The 23,869-nt window shown below is 37.9% G+C and overlaps 1 protein-coding gene across 6 annotated transcripts in view; it reads left to right on the top strand.

The window, feature by feature from the left end:
* rerea (arginine-glutamic acid dipeptide (RE) repeats a) overlaps positions 1–23,869 on the top strand; it is a 232,275-nt gene that overhangs the window by 189,744 nt on the left and 18,662 nt on the right. For all 6 annotated transcript variants that reach the window (XM_051662993.1, XM_051662992.1, XM_051662994.1 and 3 more), the window contains 3 exons: positions 78–177; positions 3,563–3,661; positions 12,153–12,233. In XM_051662993.1, coding sequence (XP_051518953.1) covers positions 78–177; positions 3,563–3,661; positions 12,153–12,233 — 280 coding nt within the window. The remainder of the gene's footprint in view (positions 1–77; positions 178–3,562; positions 3,662–12,152; positions 12,234–23,869) is intronic.

The raw sequence follows: 23,869 nt of genomic DNA, 5'->3' as shown, positions 1-23,869 counted from the left end.
TACCTTTCTAGCATATTGTACAATGTGTAGTTGCCAGCGGCAGCTTTATCAATGTTCTTTCTTTCTCTGGTTTTCAGGAGCATGGCAGCGTTTGCAGGGATGTGCGATGGGGGGTCAACGGAGGATGGCTGCCTCGCCGCCTCACGAGACGACACTACACTTAACGCATTAAACACTGTAAGTTTACATACACTGTTCACACTCCATCTCATAAGATCATGCCTGACCTTTACTCCAGAATTAAGATGAGGTGTTGTAGTTCTCTGTTTTTGAGTTCTAAAATAGCAGTGAGAAACACAAAACTGAAAATGGCAGAGGGAACTGATTTCTCTGAAGGGTTATTTGAACATTTGATGTTTTATTTGGAGGGTCATTAGATTCCACGAGAAAGTCTGTACATTTAAAAGTGATAGTTTTACTTGCTGTGTGTTTGAATTATTTTATAAAAGCTTCTCTGCCAATGGTTCAAAATGGAGTTGGATTTATTGGTAATTGCTTTTAGCAGATTGGATGCAATGAAGTAATAAACTAAACTAGACAGCAATACTAGGACCATTTCAAATATAACGGTCATAATTAAATTTGCTTATTGAAATTGATTGGTTGTGGGTGTTGGCACTAAAATCGTCCATTAATTTAGTCCATTGTTTTCATTTTTCTGCACATATTGAAAAGATATGGCTTTGAAAAGGTTTGCAGTCTGGAAATGTTAAATGTTTTGTGTAAATAATTGTAGCTGTATTTCCTTGTGCTGTCCCATGCGCTAATTCAAATGTCTCTTATACCATTACACCACATTGCACAGATATTTAAACTTTTGAGCAGTCTGTTAAAAAAAGATATAGTACTTTATTTGGTGCATAGTAAAACCAAATCTGTGTTTTGTCAAGTTTAATGTCACCCAGTCACTTTTCAGGAACCAGAAATGAGATGGGTTCATCAGAATGTGTATGAAAAATCAGCAAATGAGTCTCATCACTATCAGATGACTTGCTCTAATCTTCACAATTAAACACCACTTCTGATCAGTAGGCTTATAAGTTGTGGTGATTTTGCCCTAGTGCATTTTTGATATGCAAGTACCCATATTTATTGTCATTTGACTAAAGCTGTTCAGTAAATATGCAAAGAGGAATTAGGCCAGTCACATTTCAGAAAACCATAAAATGTCAATGTCAAAACCATAAAAAGGTTTAGGCTGCGTGTAGTCAGTGGAGTGGTTTAACAGAGAGACCACAGTTTTCAGGAAGAGACATTTCTATATAACTAATCATTGGGGAGTGAGTTTTATGAGGAAATAGTTTTACCAGAACCCCGTGTCCAAACTGAGATTATTACATGGACTTTGTGGCTCGAATGGCTGCCCGATTTAATTTAGACTGCAAAAGCTGAAGTGTGTAATTTCTGCATCAATAGTATCACCAAACCGAATTTTAAAAATCCGAAATCCGTTTTCAGACAGATTCTTTAAAACTCCCCCTATCTTGCATTGGTTGTACAAATAGATAGTCCCGCCCCAATCAAAGGGATGTTTTAATAGCACCACAGACCCAGAGTTGTACTTTTAGGTGAAATCAATCTATAAATGTCTTTCTTGTAGTTGACTCTGCATATTAAGCTGGGATACGAGAAAGAAAAACATCACAGAAGTCTCTTCTGCACATTGAAGTTCCTTCTACTTGCTCAGTACTCCAGATAAAGTCAGATTTGTCCTGGCCAATTAAACGCCCAGTACCAAACAGACACAGTGAAGTAAGATGTCCCTAGCAGGCTTCATGCCTAAGAAATCCCCCTGCGTTTCCTCACACATTTGTTCACCTTCTCAGCGGTGCACCACAGGGTGCAGCTCTCTGAACAACTGATACACCTCGGGAAAGACAAAAGCACCAGGGGCTATCAAAACACACTTGTAAATTGGCATTGAAGAGTTTCTCAGTGATGTCTAAGATGTTAGATGTCTGAACAAGAAGGGTGTAATTCATGGCTTCATTAATACGCAGTGGACTCTGACAGCTGAGCTTTTTGCAAAGCTGAGATCATCACAACATCAGGGGCCCCAGGTTTGAAGAACAGCAAGAATACACTAATGCTGCCCTCTCGAGTCGGACAACCCATGAGCCATTATCAAACAGATTCTTCCCTTTGTCTTCGCCAGCTTACGAAAAAGGGAGAAAACAGGAAAAGCATTTGAAAAATGAACTTGAAATGCAATAAACATGACATTTCCATTTTAAATGAGGGGGGATAAGATGAGAATTAATGCGAGCTGCGGTTCACCGTTTCTTGACCATCTGCAATTTGTTCAATGTGTTTCAGGATGCCTCAGTCAGGTACCTGTTAGCTTTTGACAAGCTGCTTTTATTGTAGGCTTGTTTTTAATGAAAGCTGGTGTCGAATTACATATTGTTTACCAGTAAATAAGAAGCCCTTCCTGAAATATCTCCAGTGAAGACTAGTTTTGTGTTGCAGGAATAATTCCAACCAGATGTTGTGAGGGTTGTGGATTAATTCTGTAGTTAAACATTTTTATAAACAAGCATGATCTTTGAAGTAAGCCTTAAAATTGTGAGTGACATGAGTTTGACAAAAATGTTTCATTGTTAACAGCTAGTATAATAAGAATCTTGTTCTGAATCATATTGCAGTGTTTTAAGTGCCATCGTCCTTGGATCTTGCGTGGCTGATGTTCTGCCAGTATATTATTTTAGGTTATTTCAGTTCATGCTCTGTTGCCTGCTCAATACTTAATGGCTTTCAGATTTTCAGTCCAGCTGTCCAAACTCACCCTATCTGACACGTTTATAGGGAGGCAGTCACTGTTACTGTGTTCGAGCTCTTTTTACCTCGTGTCCTAATCTAGTTATGTGTCTGTCTAAACTGAATGCGAAACTGCTACGTGACATGGCACATCAACAGCCATTCAAAAGATATTTAATGTTTAATGTACAGTTAAGCCCTAGGTATACTACCATTTTGATGCAATGTCAAAGTATACTTCAGTATGCTGTATGCGCATACACTAATTCCAGGTGCCTGCGCCAAGTTACCCAGTGCAATGTTGCAGAAATAGAAACCAATTAACAAAATGATGTTGTTGCACTACAAATAAGCTTTATTCATCACTCTTGATGGACTCTTGAAGTTTTCTATGTTAAAATTTCCATCAACGTCTATTTTTATCCATTTATGTTTGTTTCAATTTCCCAGATAAGTATATAGATGCATTTCATCCTATTTTGTATATATAATGCATATAGATGTTTAAAATGATGTGCTAGGTTTAAATGTTTTTTTTTTTTTTTTCAAAATGACAGACAGCATTTAGATTTTTCTGTCAGTGTTTTTAAAGTACGGTAAATGGAGAATTTTCAGTTGATGCAAACTTTGTGGGCACAACTGGTTATGACAAAAATGCACATTTTCCTGGAAAAGATAGCTTGTTGCTTTATCATGATATAGCCCTTGTTACGACACAGTGTTGAAAACTGAAAAAGAGTTGATAACGTTCAGATTTGGTTACCCCATATTAATGATTAATTTGTTCTTTATCTCTTTTCTACAGCTTCATGAGAGCAGCTATGATGCCGGGAAAGCCCTGCAGCGGCTGGTGAAGAAACCCGTGCCCAAGCTGATTGAGAAGTGCTGGTCAGAGGATGAAGTGGTGAGTGAACGAGTTAACTTTTCCTCATAATGTGAAGAGAGAAGGCCGGAATTCGCTGCATTGCTGCCTCCAACCCCCCCCCCCCCCCCGAGAAAAGCACTCAGGATTTCAACTCCTCCAGCAGAACAGGGCAGCTGCATCCTGTTTATGGCCTGTGGAATAAATCTTCCCTTTTAGGAATAGTGAAGGAGCAAGCATGGAGGGAAGAGGCAGTCTTGGTCAGCTTGTGCTGGAGTTAAAGGGATAGTTCACCCAAAAATTTAAATTCTCATTTATTCACCCTCATGCCATCCCAGATATGTATGACTTTCTTCAGCAGAACACAAACAAATGTTTTTAGAAGAATATCTCAGCTCTGTAGGCCCTTTCAATGCAAGTGAATAATGACAAGATCTTTCAAGCTCCAAAGGACGTAAAAGCATCATAAAATTAATCCATAAGACTCCAGTGGTTTAATCTATGTCTTCAGAAGCATTATAATAGGTGTGGGTGAGAAACAGATCAATTTTGAAGTCCTTTTTACCATAAATCTCTACTTTAACTTTCACATACTGAAAGTAAAAGTGGAGATTTATAGTAAAAAAAAACGATTAAAATATTGAACCGTTTCTCACCCAAAATGATTGCATTGCTTCTGAAGACATATATTAAACCACTGGAGTTGTATGGATTACTTTTATGTGATTTTAGGATCCTTTTTTGGATCGCCATTCACTTGCTTTGAAAGTACCTACAGAGATGTGATATTCTTCTAAAAATCTTTGTTTGTATTCAGCAGAAGAAAGTCATACACATTTGGAATTAGGGCTGCACCTAACGATTATTTTTTATCGATTAATCTAACGATTTTTTTTTCCGATTAGTCGATTAATCTAACGACTAATTTGCCGATTGTTCTAAAGATTTTTTATAATTATTACTTGATTAATATAACAATTAATTAACCCAAAATAAATATACAAAACTTGTCTCATTAATATTTCAATATTTTATTAAATCATCTTCTCTTAAACACAAACAAATGTACAAGAAACAAAGTGTGCACTGCAGGGCATTATTCTGCAACAAAAAACAGTGTTACTATGAATGCAAACTTTAATACAGTGAAAAAGACATTCTATTAGCATAACATAAATATTATATAAATAAAAATTTCCAACATTCGTTTGAATGTCCATGTACTAAAATAAAATATTTGATGCCATGAGTTCACTTCATTAACTATTAGTATTATTTTGAATGGCCGTGGAAAATGAAGTAATGTGATAACAATTTTGCTTGATCGCAAAAAGTAGTCAATTAACTGGTCGTTAATTTACCTGATGAACTTTCACCTTTTGCTGACCCTTTATGCTTCGCAGAGCTAATGTGTGCTTCTAAATCACTTGCACCTTTATTAGCAACTGACATATAAGTGCCAGCTTTACATGTCATACTTTCTGCTTCCCACGGATCTCGACGTGGACGAAAGCATGGGAATTTTTTGTGCAAATCTTCTGTAAATTTGCACTTTCGTTTGGGCATTGTTTCCACTCAGCTGTCATTTGCTGCTGCTGTCAAGCAACTGTTTGATGCCGAACACAGCAGCGCTTTGCGCGTTCACGGAGAGATTGACAGGCAGGAATTTGGCCAGTAGTTGCTGCAAGCCTCTTATAATCGACCAATTGGTGTGCGAGAAGGTGGGACTTACAAAGAGGGGTTAAAGCATGCAAATATGCGCGCACACAATGAAGTATTAGACCAGATGCACGTCATAATGCAACTAAAGCCGAATCCCGGACATTTTCGCAAATTTAGAAATCCCGGCCAGACACTTTTTTAAGGTCCGAAAAAGAGGACATGTCCAGGAAAAAGAGGACGTATGGTCACCCTACGTTCGCAGCGGTGCAGAAATTACTTTTAACATGGGGGCGATGAGGAAACATTTAGAAAATCAATTTAAAGTGACTACTACTAACAGAAACGCATGTTGTAATACTAATATGTCATGCTTGGGTGGAGACAAAGTAAACAGGATTTACGGTGCTGCCTTGCTGCCCTCTTGACAAAGTGCTCCGGGATGCTTTCGCTTCAAGTGTTCGCTCATGGCGGTTGTACTGCTGTGATAAGCCATTTCCAATTTGCATAGCTTACACAGCACCACATTGTTGGTTCTCTGGCTAAAATACTCCCACGCTTTAGATGACTGTAGGAGAGTTTTTTTTTTTTTTTTAGCTGCAGCTTGTTCTTCGGGGGACTCCATACTTAAACCGGGCACTGCCATTTTAATTACTCCATTGCGACACGCCGACGCATGTTATGCAAATCAACGTATTTCTGTAATCGATTACGTCGATGAATCATCCCAGCCTTATTTGGAATGGCATGAAAGTGAGTAAATGAGACTTTTTTTATTTTTTGGTGAACTATCACTTTAAGACTTAAATTTGATCTGATTAGCTGAAAGAGCTGCATTTACAAGCTCTACATTCTGAGCTTCAGCTATTTTATTATTATAGGGAAATCAAAGATTAAAAAGGATCAGTGGGGTTGATAACAGCCTGAAAAGTGAGTTCATACATTTACCCTCAAGCTGTGAGTCCTTTGCGTCCAGTATAAAAGCCCAGTGCAAACCATGACTTATATAAAGACCTTATAACATGTTTTTCATGGTCCACACCTTGCATGAACTCCCATTTTTCTCTACCTCAATTATACTACTTCTAAAAGCACTTTGCAAAACAGAGCTTGTCTCATAAATATTCGAGAAGATGGAAATACCTAAATGTTTATTAGCTCCTCGTCATCCCAAGAGCCTTTAGTATGCAACTCCTTTTTGACATTTTTTTTCTTTTAATTATGTTTGTGTTTATATATAAATATGTTTGTATGTGTATCTAAAAGGCTGAATTGGGAATGTATAGGATGTTAATGGTGCCAACCAGCCATTCAAAATTATCAATAAGACTGTGTGAATTGATTCAAAACGACCTGTTTAACTGAGTGTGTGGTTGTTTTTTCACATTTACAGGGAAAAGCGTGTGTGAAGTTAACTGTATAACAGTCTATCTGAGATTAATAATAGAGATGCTGCATAAATACTGTATGAGACCAGGCCTCGATTACAATACTGTTGGTATTTTTCTCAGTGGCGTGCGTGCACCCTGCAGGAGGTTGTTTGAGGCCGGCGAGCCACCCCCTTTCTTCCCGTCTGTAATCCAGCCAGGCCACCGCTTCACAGTCAAGGACACCACTCCCCCTGATCTGATTTCAAGTTGTGCTTTTGCAGCCCTGCAGCCTTGAGGGACAGGTGTAAATGTACCCCTGACCTTGAACGCTCACTCCAGCCCCACTGCTCCTCATTTATTTACCATCCCTCGCTTTCTCTCGTTCTCCCTCTGCCCGCTCAGCCCACAGGTCCACGGTCTCATTATCCCTGCTCTTTTTCCATCGCTCCTTTTTGAAATGTGAATAAAAGTGACAGTGACTGTCTCAGAAATGACAGAATCATCCCCTCTTCAGGGTCACTTGTCACCTTTCTCCCTCGGCAGCTCAACACACCCCTCAGTGCCTCTCTTTCCCTTAACTAGCCTGCGGTGGTTCCACGAAAACGTCCGTCTGACACATATGACCAAAATGCCCATCCCTATTTTTCCCCCCTCTGCCACTAATTTACTCTTTTAAACTCTCTATCAAAGGCCCTGGAGATGTTTTTATTTGTATATGTTTATTTACCCAACAAATGGCATTGGAATTCTCCTCTAAGGGAGTATTTGGGTTAATAGTTGCTGTGTTCGAATCAGGGTTATTGTAGTTTGGAATTTTTACATTTAGTTTTTATTTCTAATTTATATTCAATTTGTCATTCCAGTTTAGTTTAGTTTTTGTTAGTTTTTACGCTTTGTTCGTTTCAGTTTAATTCATTTTTATTTTAGTTTTAATATTGTATGGCTGCCAAAGCTAAAGCGTTTAAAGTCAGTACATTTCTTAGGGCAGTCTTGTTTTACCTCTAACCAATGACATTTTCATGTCATTACTAAACTAATCTTTTGGAAGTAAACCATTACATTTTTGAGGTTTTATGTTTGACTTTACAAGAGGATTTGTGGCAGAGCTCATTTCATGACCACCGGTGGGAAAATTAATGGTCAAGAAAATGACATTGGAGGTAAATTGTAAGATTTAAAAAAGTAAAAGTTGACTCAATTTTTAGATGTTACATATGATGATATATGATGTGTAAGTGTATAGAAAATGTAAAAATTAATTCCAAATAATTTACAGATATTTTCTATAGAAATATTAATCTGGGATTTGGTCAGTCTTCAAGGATTATTCTTACCAGAATTTACTATTTCTTAATTTTTGCTTTTGACTAAGGCACAGTAGGAGATATCCCTTTCTATTAAGGTATAGTATCAGGTTATGGGCGTTTGGATCATAATTAAAAGTGCCAAGAAAGAAATATCCTAAAGTGTCCCACTTTGCCCATATTCACCCTACTGTGTATAAAAAAAAAAAAGGTAATTTTATTTTTAGTTAGTTTTGGAGTTATGAAAAAGTCTTTCAGTTTAGTTAAATTTTCCCAATCATTTCAGTTTTTATATAAATTTCAGTTAATGAAAATGTTTTCATTTAGTTTTCGAATGGTTTCAACACTGGTTCGAATCAACTTTCGGAAATGACCAGAATGCAGTGTAGGTAGTCAGCTCACTAGGTTTTGAAACACAGCCAGTGAGAGAGCAGTGAGTGTTGTGTTTCAGATTGTCTGATATATAACCACAGTGAGGGCTGCTATCTGCTCCTTGGCCCTGCTGTGTATTATCTCTGGCTTGTCACGGGTTGACGAATGACAGCGTGAGGCTCCAGATAGTTAAAGAGCCGTGTGCGGCAGTAGGCAACCTGGCAGGACTGCAGCCCCCCCAGTGGTGAATGAAGAAGCCTGCACATTCTCTCCAGCCATACGCCTCCCTGATCCTTAATATTAATCCTAGTGCAAAGAAATAAAGGGAGGTGGGTTTTTGCAACAGAGACATAGGCTGTGTCAACATCTCCCCCAGTACGGTGTGTGAAGTGTAATCACTTGTGCTCTGATGTAAACACCGTTTTATAGCCGTATGATTCAAGCAAGCAGGAAGGGTGTGTTAGAGAATTTCCTGTCACCTTTGGTTTTACACTGAACACAAGAAAAGCTGCGGTATTGCTGAATCAATGCATATTTATAGATTCAAGAGCTGGCGTTAAACGGCAGCAGCTCAATTTAGAAGCATTTCCGTCCATGTGCGCACGTTAACATGACTATAGTACCCCATCTGGGCCTTTGATAGCTTTTTTTCTTTGTCTCGACTCATTTTCTGTTGTGGTTTTATGTTATGCAAGGTTCCAGTGGACTGGATGTGGGCTGGCTCTCATCTCTCTTTGTGGTCTCTTTGTGTGTGAGAATGTCATTATCATTGTCTTCAGTCAAGTCATATTTGTGTGATATTATCTGTGACTGTAATTGTATACTCTGCTTTAGCGAAAGGCCAAGCACACTGATTTCATTAGACCCCTGTGTGTTTGTGCTACAGAGCTAAATGCTAGGCATTCTTGGTATTTGAAGACTGGCAATTCAGTGTGTGTTTGTGTTGGACACACTTGGTGTGTTTTGTGCAGACTGGCCGGATACCATCTGTTTGTACATGCTCAGATGATCTTAACCAGTTTTACAGCTTTCAACAATTATGATTTAAGCAGGAAGTACGCACGCATCACAATAGCCTTTTCAGCTTAATTCCCGTCTCCCCTCTCTCTTTTACAATAGAGTAGTGTTGAGGGAGTGTGAGGAAAAAAGCAGAGCCAGTGCGCTGGAACAATTTCTGACAGAAAGAAGCCTGTTGTTTTGGCAGAGCGAGCGGCTGGTGACTTGGTAATGCTTTCCTCCCCCCTCTCACCCCTCCTCCACTCGCTCCTCACTCTCCCCCCTTCAGCCCCCTCCCCTCATCGGCTCTGTTGCTTAGCGACTGAGGGCCGGAGCAATCGTAGCAAAGGCAGAGCAATTCAGAGAGCAGATTGGTGGATGATTTATTAGCTGCACTCGGAGAGCAGCGAGCCCAGGCAGCTGAAATGGAGCCTTAAAGTGGAGCCGACATGCAGAGTGGAGAAAGCGCGATGCCCGCAGTGCACTGTAAATATTACAGTGGTGGAAACATAATTAGGGTGACATAATCAGGCCGCTAACATGCGCCACTCTGGCAGGTGTAATTGATTTTTGTCCTGCCGGTCAGGGATCCAAGACCTCAGATAATGAAGGCAGGCTCTGTGCTTGGGGATTAATTAACGCATGAGGCTGTTAAATACTCATCGGTGTAAGATGAAGGTTGGTCTACTGGTTAAGGAGATGCTATTGCCCTGTGGTCACAGTGCCAAGTCGGTCCCTTTGGTCTAAGGTAAAGTGGACTGCAATGGGCTCGCCATATTGTTAGAATTCATACAGGCTTTTATATTCATACGTCTCCTAAATGTCTTTTTTTTTAATTTATTTGTTTTATTTCACTTGCTTTGAAGTTGCGCTACTTACGCCGATCAAAACATTTAGTAAAATCATTTTGACACTTGGAAAGTCTGACATGTCTTAACCACTAACTAATACTTCAGTCATATGTACATGTAAGATCTTCACACATTCGTTTTGTACATTGTTTTTTTGTACACCACCTACTGGTTAATCATCCGCCTCTTTACCCAAGCAGATGAAATGTGCCGTCTGTGGTAGGCTTTTTTTAAAAATGCCTTCCAGTTAAGTGAAAGCATCTTGACTCGTCTCGTATCTGCAGTAACAAAGGCCCCAGTGATGAAGAGACGCTTGTAGTTTTAATTTGCAGGATTAAGATTTTCATTAGACACAAAACATCTGATTTAATACGTTTTAGGAGAGCTCTGAGACATACGTCTTGTAAAAAGAAACAAGTCATGCTCCCTCCCCTTCACCACAGATTGTTCTTTTAAATGCCATGTGTAAACAGTTCCCAGGTTACATAACTAGTGCATACAGTATGCATTTGAGAAGAAGTTGGCCCAGCTCCATTTCTGGTTTTGCAGATGACTCGTATCCTTTAACCATGTCTAAGACCTCGCTCCACAAAGATCGCCCCAGCCTTCCTTCGCTTGCTGTCTCCCTGGTGTGGATGTTTGTAGTTTATTGTGCTTTGAATACATTTAAGGAAACTGTACAGTTCCCTTGTAAAAGCCACAGGAAAGGGGGTTGGTGTTCAAGTAATGAAAAGGTTAGATTTAATTGCACACACAAAAATTTGAGTTGTCTGGAAGGCTTGAACACTCTCAGAATATGCATGTGTGACAGATCTACTGCAATCCGTCACGTGAGCATGCAACTCTACTCCAGGTTTTCCAACCAGCCGCAGACCAGAGGCTCTCTAGCAGAAAAATCACATGTAAAGCCTTCCCCTTTGTAGTGGAGGAGCAGAGACTGACAAGCTATCTCTTGCTCGTAAAAAAAAAAAAAAAAAAACGACGTACATTTTGGAGGTTCAATTTTCTTTACTACCTTGTGAGTAGACATAGAGCTTTCGGATTTGTGAGGAGTGGACTTTTCCTGGGTTTCGGAACAGTTTGTTGTTGAGGACCGTTGACTGAGATTACTGTGGAATGGGGCTCGCTGCTCGAACAAGAAAGTAAATCTGCTGGATGTCTGCTTCGCTGGTTTTGAATGTTTCTGCCTCCGCTTTTTATGGCTCACAGTCTGTGGCTCTTAAAGGAATAGAAAAGTATTCAAGCTACACAGTCTCCTTTTGTATTACAGCAGTCTGTGCAAACACACTTTTTATTGCGGGAGTTAACTCTGGTGTGTGCCGTAAAAGTTATTTTCTCACGTTTTAATTAGGGTTTATTTGATGACTGTACATGCTTGATGTTTAAAGGTTGAATCATTTTCCACAATCATAAACATGACTAGAAAACTGTTAGTTGATTAACGGTTCAGTCATTTTCTGCAATCATGAACATGATTATTTGAACACTATTCGTTTGTAGTATGTAAGCAAATTCTCGTACTTTGCACAGGAATTAGGCAGCTGTTTGAAGTGCGAGCGTGCAAATTGTGAGATCAGAGACAAGCGTGTTGTGATTCTCTGTAACTTATTGAAGTTCAGATTCAGCTTTTAACTTCTGTGTTGTATAACTCTCATATGCATATCTCCACTCTGAACTTTCACAAAAATTTCAAACAAGCTGCCATTGCTGTGGTTTAATCTCGGCTTCTATTCCTGCTTTTGTTGTCATTTCCCCTCATTCTTTTTCAATGTAGCAGAGCTGTGCTAGTACTCACAAGTCTAACCAACACGAGCAGAGATTTTTAGATTATGATCAAACCATTGTTCTCTTCCCGTTGTGGTTCGCAATGTAATGTATTTTTAGTGCTTCAGGTTTTCAGTGTCAATTATGTGTGCTAAATTTTTTTTACAGTTCTAACCATCTTTTTCTGTCTCTCTCTTTTTTTTTTTTTTTCAAACAGAAACGGTTCATTAAAGGTTTAAGGCAGTACGGGAAGAACTTTTTTAGGATTCGGAAAGAATTGCTCCCCAACAAGGAAACGGTAAGTCGTTTTTTGCCATTTCTCATCTTTCTTGGACACTGAAACAAGTTAATTTATTTTCACTGTGGTTTCCCATATGTTTTGAAGTTGAAGTTGCATCTTAGTGATTTTAGAAACTGAGAGGTTAAGGAAATTTTTGAAAGCCAAAGCTCTCACATGGACTTGAGTGCTTGAATTTTAGATTTAACAGTAAGCATCTTAGGTGCTTGAATAGGGGCCCTGAGACATGATTTGTTTAGTCAAAACAGAACTATGACTGTTTATATAATGTTATTTTGATTTCTTAGGACAGCTGATTACTGACAGCTAAGGAATAAGAATAAAAAACCAGTGCACATTTTATCATAGGTATCATTTTTAAGGTGTGGTGTTAGAAATATGAAATGGTTCATTTTAAGCTCAAAAGGCTATTTGTTTAAATCCGTGGTTTTGTGTAATATGCAGAAAGCCTTAGATTAGAAATTTATAAACCAAATGTTATACTTTTCTATAATTTAGTATTTTATTCAGAAATGTATGATCACTCGTTTAGCAAGTTCACAGAGCACATTTAATCTTTAAATGCCTATTAGTTTGCATTTCACAATATCAACACCAGCTTTAGTGTACTTTGCACTGTCCATCTGTGTTTTGTTTTCTGAATTGCCAAAACTCAAGTAGGAGAGTAAATCAAGTCTTTTCTGCATTCATACACGGCATTACAGCTTTAATATACATTAATACAAAGTATAAGCCTAACTGGATAATGAGAAATATCTCAAATGAAAAATTTCTCCCTAATATTTTGCAAGAGTGTGTTTTCACAGTTTGGTACATAATTGACATAAGGAGCTTCCTTAACAGTGTCATGAACAAATTCACCACATATTCAGAACTTCACCACTGGCAGCATCGCAATTTTAGCATGCTCATGATGTGTGGAATGTTATGAGCTAATTATTGTTGGTGTTTTGGTAAGTTTGCATATTTACAGTATATGTATGTATGTATATGTATATATATATATATATATATATATATATATATATATATATACACTTTTGATGTACATTGAGTTAACATTCATGTTTTATTCATTGCTGTTTTAGTTTCTTTACAGAGTCCTTTTTTTTTAATTTTTTTAATGTTTTCAACATTTATTTCCACCAAACAGTACACATGGATGTTTTCTCTATTGCAATCACAAAAGAGCAAATAGCCATGAAAAAGCTGTTGCATTAAGCACAATGTAAACACACGTTTAGTTGATTAAGCTAGAACCTACATTTTAAGAAATGTTCTTAAATGACAGTCGTTAACGTTAATTAATGAAAATCGATTAATCATTAACAATAACAGTAATAAACTGTAAGTAGCATAGAGCTTGAAACTCCAAACATGCAAGAAGCATATTTTTCTTCAAAGCTTTATTTATACAAATTATTTTTTTTTACTGACCAACCGTTCTAATGCAAACATTAAAGTGTCAACATCAGAGAAAAATTCCTTACTGTTGAAGGAAACATGAAAATATAAAACGGCTACTAACGTATGTGCATGTAGGCTACTGTTTAAATATGATTCAAATAAATACACTTAAGAAATACGAGTATTGGTATTTTCTTTTAATATACTGTATTTTCAGTTCGGTGTATTATAATACATTCAGCCTGTGTTTTAATTAATTTATTGTTAATGTATTTCTGTTACCAATAACTTTTATAGAAGATACAGATTCGAGTTCATTTAAAACTTCATGTTGTAGATCGTGGGATATTTCAGACCAGGGACTTAAAGCTTTCCAAGGAACAAAAAAAAAAACGGAAACCGAACAAAAATCTTTGCAGCATATAACCGAAAATGGGAACAAAGTCCCTTTCAGTTGTTCCGGAGTGAAAACGCTATATTTAAATGCTGGCAATCGCTTAATAACCGGTTAATTTTGTTCAGATTTTAATTTTTCCATGAAACCAGTATAATGGTTTATTACCATACATTTTCAGAATAACACCACTTCCTGTTTTCTGGAAAATTAGGCTTCTCTCTAGTTGAACATGACAAGCCTAAGCTTTGATTCTGAAGGAAACTAATGTATCACACCTTTTTTTGCTTTAATGCACATTGTGTATGTAGCCTTCTGTGATATACTTAAGACCTTTTAGACAACTATGTGTAGTTACTATGTGAACATGCACGGTCAATCCACCTACATGGAGAAATTTACTTTTTATCTTAGTATTTTTCCAAGTCTTCACTGAATTGTTACAAATGATGCATTAAAACAGATTTGATGCTGCCGGGTTCTGAACAAGAAGCAGATTTTTAATTAATTGAAATATAATAAATTAATTACATGTTTAAAATAAAATAATTCAGCATGCGTAAGCACGCATAAGAGTTGGTGCAAACCTACTCAAACAGTGTGAGCATGCGTGCAGGAGAGAGATTTTGGCTATTAATTGATTTGAGATGGCCAGATGTATTTCTGAAATATTTTAAATATTTTTGGGGATATATTTAATATAAAGAATACATTTATTGAAAATACATTATTTTATATATACGCTACTGTATATACTTATTGTGTTTTCTATGCTGATAATTCCACCACATGTGGAAATGATCCCCACCACATTTGAATTGCTTATCACTTATTTTGGTTGAGGCAAGTCCCTTATTTTGAGCACGTTTTTGCTGACCAGGTCCCTTTTTATTCTTGAGATCTGTTGACAATGCAACTGGTCACCCACCCTTAGCACAGAGTACTGTCATTTTAATAAAAGAATGTTGATAACCATTCTTTAATTTCATTCAAACCAGTTACCAATTGGAAAATAGGCAGCAGAATGCTGGAACGAAAAAATAAAGTTTCTGCTCAGAAAGAACCGAAATGGAAAAACGTTTTGTTTTAGTCCCTGTTTCAGACCTTTTTATTTGAAATGAAGTAAAAAAAAAAAAAAAAAAAAAAAAACATACAAATAACATGTGTGAATAGAGTTAGTAACGTACCTCTACACTGGTGACGGAAAGGTTTCAAGTGAATGTACCTGCATGCTCTCCTGGCAAGAACTGACATGATTGTTGGTCTGGATGATACAGGGAGACCGGTGGAATCAGATCAACAATACTTGTTGACATGTTGTACTTTTAACACTATCACGGTTTGTGCCATAAACATAATGTTCATCTATAGAGAAACTCTCCATGATTCCGTTGAACCCCCGCTGTAAAGGATGCCTGTTTTTCTTTTTTTTTTAATAAGCACTGGCTTATACGTTTATGAAGTGCATGTTTTATGATTTTATGATAAATCCCTGCTAGAAGAAGGGATGCTGTTTTTAGATCTGCAACACATAAAGCAGTGTTTCCCAACCTTTTTTCTGCCACGGCACACTTTTTACGACTAAAAAAATTCTACGGCACACCACTATGCCACATAGGCTAACCATCGTCAATATTTTTCCTTTTCAAGAACTTGTCCATGTTTTCTGTCCATCTTAGTAGCATGTTTACTTGTTTGAAATTCGGCTATGCAAAAATATAAAAAAAAAAAAAAATAAAAGTCACATAGGTTGGCTACGCTGTGTGAGGTCACAGGTGGCAAGAGCGCTAAATAGGTAATGCAAAAACAACAAATTTGCTTCTTTTCTAATTTGTAGATTTGTTCTTGCAATGCCACAACAAATTACAGGGATGCAAACTCATGAGGGGCGAAAAAGGTAAGACAATCACTGGTCCACGAAAAATTATTTTAATATAATTTATATTTAATATTTAAAATATATATTTTTTAAAGAATAAGCTAAAAGCACCAATTCCAGCTATTTTAGTGATTTAAGTTTGTTCAAGTTTAGAGTTGTGCAAAATTAGCTGCAAAATAAAGAGCATTTTGGTGAGGCTTGCTTCTGTTTCACAAATGTTCAATTTTATTAACTGATTAGTTCAGTGACCCCTTCTGGAAATGTCACTAGGTGGCGATAAATGAGCATCTTATGTGCTATGAGTGAGTCAGTGAATCATTTTGAGTCGTTCATGACCGAAATCTATCAAGAGACTTAATAGTGTTTAAGCATTAAAAGAACAAAGCAGATCTATAGTCTTCAGTCTGAGCATTATTTTTCATCCAAAAAGACAACAATAATAGTCTAATAATAGTGAGTTTCAATAACGTCCTAACCTTCTCCTTTATTAAAACTTGCATGGCTACAAATCTAGTGACTTCAGTATAAGAATTATAAACACAAAGCAGATCTACGGTTTCATTTTCCTATAGTAGCCCATTTAAACTGCTTTAAGACCACAATGATAGACAAATAATAATAATTTTGAGTTTCAATAATGTTCTTTCGTCATTGTAAAGCGTCAAGAGTCGCATTTCCCTCCACATGACAAGAGTTGCAGAAAGCGTCACAGAGGGGCGATTTTACGAGTTTGCCATGTAAAAAAGCGGGAGGTGTGCACAATAAACTTTGAAAACATGTATTTGGAAGAGAGAAAAAAAGCTTGCAGTTGCTTTGATAGCAGAAAGTAATAAAAGGACTCATTTATGTTTAGGTCTAAGCATTTTCTTGGTGAATTTAAATTAGTTCAATAACTGGGGTCTCTGTTATTCATAAATGATAAGGTCATATTTAATTAAAAGAAATGATGAGACATTCAATGTCTCTTCACAAATTTGGACAGTTTTTAAATATTTCTTGTTGCTTAGTACTCTCAAAGACATTATTGGTGAAGCAAAAACGTGTGTGAAAAACACTTTGGTTTGAAGTGGCGTCACTTCATAGACTTCAGTGTATTCTGCAGTGCTGACGCGAGTCATATGAAAGACCCTTAACACGTATAAATACCAGTCGCTTTTGCACATTAATCATTGCTCTTCACAATTACAAAAGTGACCGATTATGGTTTCAAAATGGCAAATTTCTCCAAAAGGTGAGGAGTTTGGATCCCTGAAATTTTTGTTTTTTTCATGCATTTATTTATTTTGTGGAATTTGATCATTTTCCATGGCACACCTGACAATCTTTCACACAGTGGTTGGGAAACACTGCCATAAAGTATTACAGTTCTGGATAGTTTTGTTTGACTGATCATGTTAGCATGCCATCAAATTCATAATTTACATGGCCCTGTTTCAGTTATAAGTAAACAACTGTATGACCTTGTGCATCAAACAACAAAATGAATTCAGAGTAAATAATAACTCAATGAGTGTGTTCACACCCAGAAACATATTTGACAAGAGTGGAGCAGTGCACTTTCATGCTTTGCTAAAGTTACTCTTTGTTGTTGTTGTCTTGCAGCCGAAATAAGACCCGAGGACTTTGAGAATCTTTTAGTTTGTTCTTATAGTTAAATATTGCTAGTAATCATGTTTATTATATTAAAGGAATATTCGGGGTTCAATACAAGCTAAGCTCAATCTACAGCATTTGTGGCATAATGTTGATTACCACAAAAAAATTACACTGTAATGGCAACGAAGTTGTAAAATTGTCTATAACTTTACACAGAAAAGGTTAGTAAGGGATTTTCTTATGTTTACGTCTTGTGGCTATACTTTTGAAACAGTAAGTATTTTAACTTTTACGGATTGGCCTCATTCACATCCATTGTAAGTGCCTCACAGTGACCCAGATTTATTTTTTATTTTTTTTAAAGAAAAAGAGGGGCGAGTTAAAATAATTTGTGGTAATCAATATTATGCCACAAATGCTGTCATTTGAACTTAACTTGTATTGAATCTGGAATATTTAACACAATCAGCTCAGGTTGGTGTATTCACAAAATTATCGTACTTTTCATAACATGTCTGCTTTTATTGCTGGCAGTATTCAGAATTTATAATGGTCATTCAATTATTTATGTTCATATCTCTAATTTTCTTAAGCCTCTAAAATGAAGTATGATTATTAAAATGTTACCCCTGACCAGTTGTTTGAAAATAATAAAAGATATTGATTAAATGGCAATCCCCAATCAAATGAAGCTGTTTTTCCTTTACATTAATACACACAGTTTAAAACATAAACAAGCCATTCTTTAAATCAGAGAGGAAAAGAAAATGATGGAAAAGGAGTTACGGAGGTACAGCAGTCTTGTTGAAGGGTAGGGTTGAGGGGTAAGTTCAATGTACAGCATTCTCTTGAATCTAAAAAGCCCCACTTTGCTTAAGATTGAGGTTGCTTTTGTGCTGGAAGCCAGATCTCTGTGCAAGTGCCAGTCAATACTCCAAGGAAAGCTTGAATTATTTTCTCTCCAGTCCTTTTTCCTCTCTCCTTTTCCCTCACTCTTTCCCCATCACCCTCTTTCTTGTTACTTTTGCAGGATTTTTAACACTAAAAATAAGGACAACGTGGTATTCATTCAACATGAGAACTTATATTTTCCTCCACATCTAATACCAAGCTGTCTAGTTGAGACACTTTCATTTCTTCTAGGCCATCTGGTCTAGGAATTGATATGACTGTAGCATAAAGCTGCTAAGGTGCTTTTTAAATGCCTAGGCTAATGGCCAAGGCCATGGAGGGTGATACAGTGCAGTTTTTCTGCTGCTCCCTATTTTTCCCCTCCGCACTTATTAGCCTGGTTCCTCATAAAAAGCCGGTGCCAAGGCTAAGCACCAACTGCTGTGCAAACACACCAGGCCTGACTAGCTCTCTGGAATGCTTTATATGAAGGCAAATAAAAGAGGAAGCTGGGTAAGTGGGTGTGTTGTCTTACTGTCTCTGCTCTTTTCGCTTCCACCATTTCCTCCACTTGAAAGACAACGTCATGGAATAATTTGTGTACCAGGGCAAGAAATGTTCCCAAACAAACAAATGCTACAGAATTTTTTTTTGTTTTTTTTTAACGTCCTCATAGTTCTGCCCTAGAAAGGTTCTCTGAAGATGGGGAGTAGGAGTTCTAAGGTCTTCTGTACTTATTTCAACCTGTTTAACAAGTTTAGGTTATTGCTTACTAATAAGAGAAGGACCCGTGTCTCTCCTCTCTCGTGGGAGAAGAGGTTATGGAGAGTTCTCAAAGCCTGTGCACATGGGGGGAGTTGATGGGCAAGGCATCCTCAGCTCTTTCCCAACTGTTGAAGACTGGATAGTGGGAAAGAAAGACGATGGCGAGGATGAAGTGTCATTAGATATCCTTGAGGAAGACCATGAGGATGCTGTTCTCCCCCCTAATTTGTCCCAGCCTCCGAGCGCACAGGAAGCGCCCCTTCCCCTGTGCAAGCTGATCTGGACCCCATTGAAGTCTGTCGCAGGGCCGCAGCCAGACTGTTGTTAGAGTGGCCAACCCAGCCGACAGGCCCAGAAGCTGTTTGAGAAGTGTATGACAGAAAAAGACTCCCGTCACATCTCCCAACAGCAAGGCAATTTATTCCGCCCGTACCGGATTGTGTGGCCGAAATGAAGAGATTTTGGGACAAACCCTTCTCACACCGGGTGCCCATTAAAGGTTTTCTTGAGACTGGATTTTCAAGACATGGGGGAATTGGGTATGGTAGCCAAATATGTTGGGGAGGGATGCATAACTGTGATTCAGTGTTAAAATGTGATTCAGTACAGTTGTTAGGTTCTGCGTTTTCTCTGCTTGTGGCGTCTGCTTCAGCCAGCATATCTGCAATTTGGGAGTTGTCTATATCCCTTAGTGAGATACCGAACGATTGTTAGAAGGAGATCTCTAGGTTAATAATGTAACCCCGGTTCTATGATAACATGAAGTGAGGTATCTCACATCATTGCCCTCCTTGCAGTTTGCACAGAGAAGAGATATATGATGAGGGCCTCTGATTCATGGCGACACACATCAATCACTATGTCAGTGTGTTACTGCGTGATAAAGCGAAACCAAGTAAAAAAAAAAGAAAGCACGAAAGAAATGGCGCACTTTTTTTTTTTCTTTCTCAGCAGTTGAAATTTAAGCTCAAACACAAAATGGCAAGCAGAAGTATTCGTTATTTTAGTGGATTACCTTTATTAAAGAAGCTTCAGGTGTTCGTGCTTTTCATCTGTGTTGATATCAGACACACTGATGAAGATCCGTGAAGCTCTCAAGATTGTGTATGTATCCGCTTTTTCACATTTTCTGATCGGACAGTTATTTCCTTTTAAAGTTGCTTGGAACTTGCAAAGTTTAAACTCTTGTATAAGCGCAGCAGTTGATTGATTGGATAAGGGATGGTGCTTCGCTGCTGCCGAGATGCATACAGGATGGATTAGTATTTACACCTCAAATGTGATGTGGTCACGTGTTTTTTGTAATTCGATAAAAAAAAAAAACGCTTAAGACCCCGTTTAGGGCTGACCACGTGAACGAATCACCCAAAACGCATCTTAATACCAGGTGGAAACAGGGTCTATGATTGCTGCCTTTGCCGTTTTGTTGTAACGCAAATTACGAATTTAAGCAAATGCACGAGGATGCAGTGCTGTTAAGGTTAAACTGTAATTTCTGTTTTTAGTGGTATTTTGACCAACATTAATTTGATTTAAATTGGGATCCTCACAGTATAGTGCTGGGATGAGTGACTGAGATATTGAGAGCACCTGGAGAGTACGCTTGTTTGATTGACACTGAGTGCACGCTTGTTAAAGGGAGTGAAGCTGAAAGCGCTCATGATCGCTCAAACAGTCTCCATCACTCCACCCAACATCTGATAGTCACAACTCATGTTACATCACCTGTACTCAGATTTGTATTTGCATGCTTATTTGTTGTTTTAATTCATTTTTATACCCATTTGCAGTATGTTATTCCTCTCCGTGCTCACTGTGCAGCAAGTCAGGATTACTACCGTAGTGACTCTTGAGAATGGGCAACTTAATATCCATACACATGCAATTCTTACACATTTTTTTAAACAAACCATCATATTCGTCTGAATTTATTCATCGGAGTCATCTGAAACTCAAGAATGTTTAGAATTGCCAACAACTTCAAAGGCTGAGCATGCGCTTATTCAAAAGTGTAGCAGTGTATGTGTGATTCCTAATCGGCTTTGAATCTAGGCATGATCGGCTGATTTGCCGATCACAGATTTAAAACAAAGATTGGCCAATTTATATCTGTGGCCGATCGATCGTTGTACCCTAATTAGTATGACGTGGTCTGTGGCGTTAACCTTTCAGAAATCTAAACCCTTGTTTCAGGGGCCAGTGCAAACCAACTGGTCTCAATCCAGAGTTTGATAGCTAAGTTGCACCTGCAGGAAGAAAAGAGTGGAAAATAAGACAAAAGTGGGCTACAGGGGGAGATGTAAAGAGGACATTGTAAAAAAGGACAATTTCTGTCATATTGGAAAAGCAACCATGGTTTAATCCAGCTGTATCGCTGGTGTTGCAGGGAGATGAGGCTGCAGAGGATCCAATTGTGTGAGGAGGCAGCCCAGGCCCTTGGGCCCTGTAATTTTCAAGCTAAGATGGCCAAGATGATAGAAGTGTTCTCTGCATAACCTTGTAGCAGATGTTTGCCCTGGTGTGTCTGTATAAATGTCAAATTGAATTCATTGCAAAGAGTTTAGCCCTGCAGCCAGTGCCCTAGAGAGGTGCTTGTGTGATTAGAGGTATTCAGGGTTGGGCACTAATTTAAATGGCTAAAACTGGCGGCCTGCTCACTTTGCTAGCAGCTGTCCAAGCTTGATAAAATGGTCTGCTTTTTATTTTATGTTTTATGAAAACATTAAAAATGGCATTTATCTGCGGATACTTGGCCATTTTTGTGTTTTGGACACCCTCTCAGTAGTTTATACAAATAAACAAATTATAATTTATTACTGTTTTGTGTGCAGAGAGGGGAATAGATAGCCTGTGTTCTTTTGCTATCTGTCTGTTTCTTTTTTTTCTTTTTTTCTTTTTTTTGTGGCTTTCTGCACAAAGCTCTGGCTGTACAACTTGATCTTTTGGATTAAAAAGATCGACCCCCATCAAAAAGTCTTGCTGCGTCATACATTTTTTCTCCGTTGTATAAAAGCGCTTACAACAGGAAATCACAACTGCTGATTCCTCTGCTTGTGCCTCATTGACCTGTGAGAGCACAGCTTATTCTTTCTTTTCCAACAGAAACTGGCAGCGTGGCAGGGATCTGCTGTCTGTTTAACATCCTTTTACACCTTGCTCTATCAGCCAAGGCCATTGTAGCTAATTTTCTCTTGCATATGCCTGATTGAACCACAAGGTTGGGCAATCGTGTTTGAAAGGAGCCATTTTTTGCAGTGTGGTACTTTGCTTTGTTGACTTTAGAGCAAGGTTACAGTAATAGACGTCTCTTAATGTGATTTTCAGAGCTCTTCGCAGACAGTATAACACATTTATTTTTTACAATCTGTAAGTACTGTCTGTAGTAGCTGCAAAAATGTGTCATAAAAACAAATCGAAGCTTTCACCCTTATTTTACAATGGGTTATTATATTTGTGAGCTTGTGCAGATTATTTTTGCAGTTTAAAAATATATAAACAGTGTTCCGCAATCATGAATTTCCTCAAAATATAAGGGAATTTTAAAATGGTGTTTTCCAGGCCTGGAAAATTTATGGAAATTTAATCTTAAAAAACAAAATGGCAATTTCTATCTTCAAGTTTTACTCTTAAATTTTCATTGTGAGAAATTGTTCTTTGTTAGAGTAATCTCTATTAAATGATTCACAAAAAGTATCCAGCTCTTCTGTCAGAGTAAAGAGTAATGTGCCATTGACTAGCCAAACTTCTCTCCAACTTTCCGTTACCGAGACTTGATTTCATTCTGCCGTTACCTCCATGCGTCCCTCCCACTCCACAGTGTACATGGGCACAGTTGGTCCCATGCAGGGACAGGAATGTTTGTACTGTCTGTTTTGACCTAGTGACCAAATGTTCTCTTATAAAAAACATTGTTTAACCAAGCAAATGCTCTTGAGGATTTCTCCAGACAAGGTTCATTGTCCGTTGCAATTTTCCATTTTCTCTATTTTTCTCTCCATCTCTAGTTCTCTCCTCCTCACTGCCCTCCCTTGCATTCTCTGCTGCTCTCCTTTCCATGTATTTGCCAGCTACAGTCTTAACCATTTGGCTCACTGTCAAAGCAGGGGCCTATTGTGGCTTCATCACAAATCTGCCAGGAAAAACAGAAACCATCTGTTCAAGTCCAGGCATGAGTCTGGATGAGTGTATAAATACAGAATTTCAGGCCTTACACTCATCCTACACACAGATACACACAATACTAGAAGGTCCAGCTAAAGACCTGGTTTCCCCCTAATAGTCAACTGCAGTATAATCTTAATCGTAGTAAGAAGCATAATCTGTTGGAAATTGCACTATATGTCAACATTGTGTAGGGCTGCACAATTATGACAAATCATAATTGCCGATTATTTCCTTTTGATATTGTAATTGCAATTTTATTCATTTCGATTTAATAGAATTTAAATTTAAATACTTTGTGTGGGGCAATTGCTGCCATATTCTTTATGTAGGCTAAGCATCAAAACAACTTGAGAACTGTGTTCCTGAATTGCTTTAATAATTAATTTGCATGAAAAACAAAGTGTGATTCACATTTTGAATAAATTGTACACAGTGTAATTAAGGTGGTGAGCATTACTGATATGTCTTTAATTTAAACGTGGCAGATTTGCCTTTGCATTCATGCACACAACAGCCCAAATTTGGTGCACTGGGAGTACA

Source organism: Myxocyprinus asiaticus, chromosome 29, assembly GCF_019703515.2.
Source record: "Myxocyprinus asiaticus isolate MX2 ecotype Aquarium Trade chromosome 29, UBuf_Myxa_2, whole genome shotgun sequence".
In the NCBI taxonomy this organism is placed as follows: Eukaryota; Metazoa; Chordata; class Actinopteri; order Cypriniformes; family Catostomidae; genus Myxocyprinus; species Myxocyprinus asiaticus.
The sequence above is the reverse complement of the archived record's forward strand: the minus strand, read 5'-3'. Positions and strand labels throughout refer to the sequence as shown.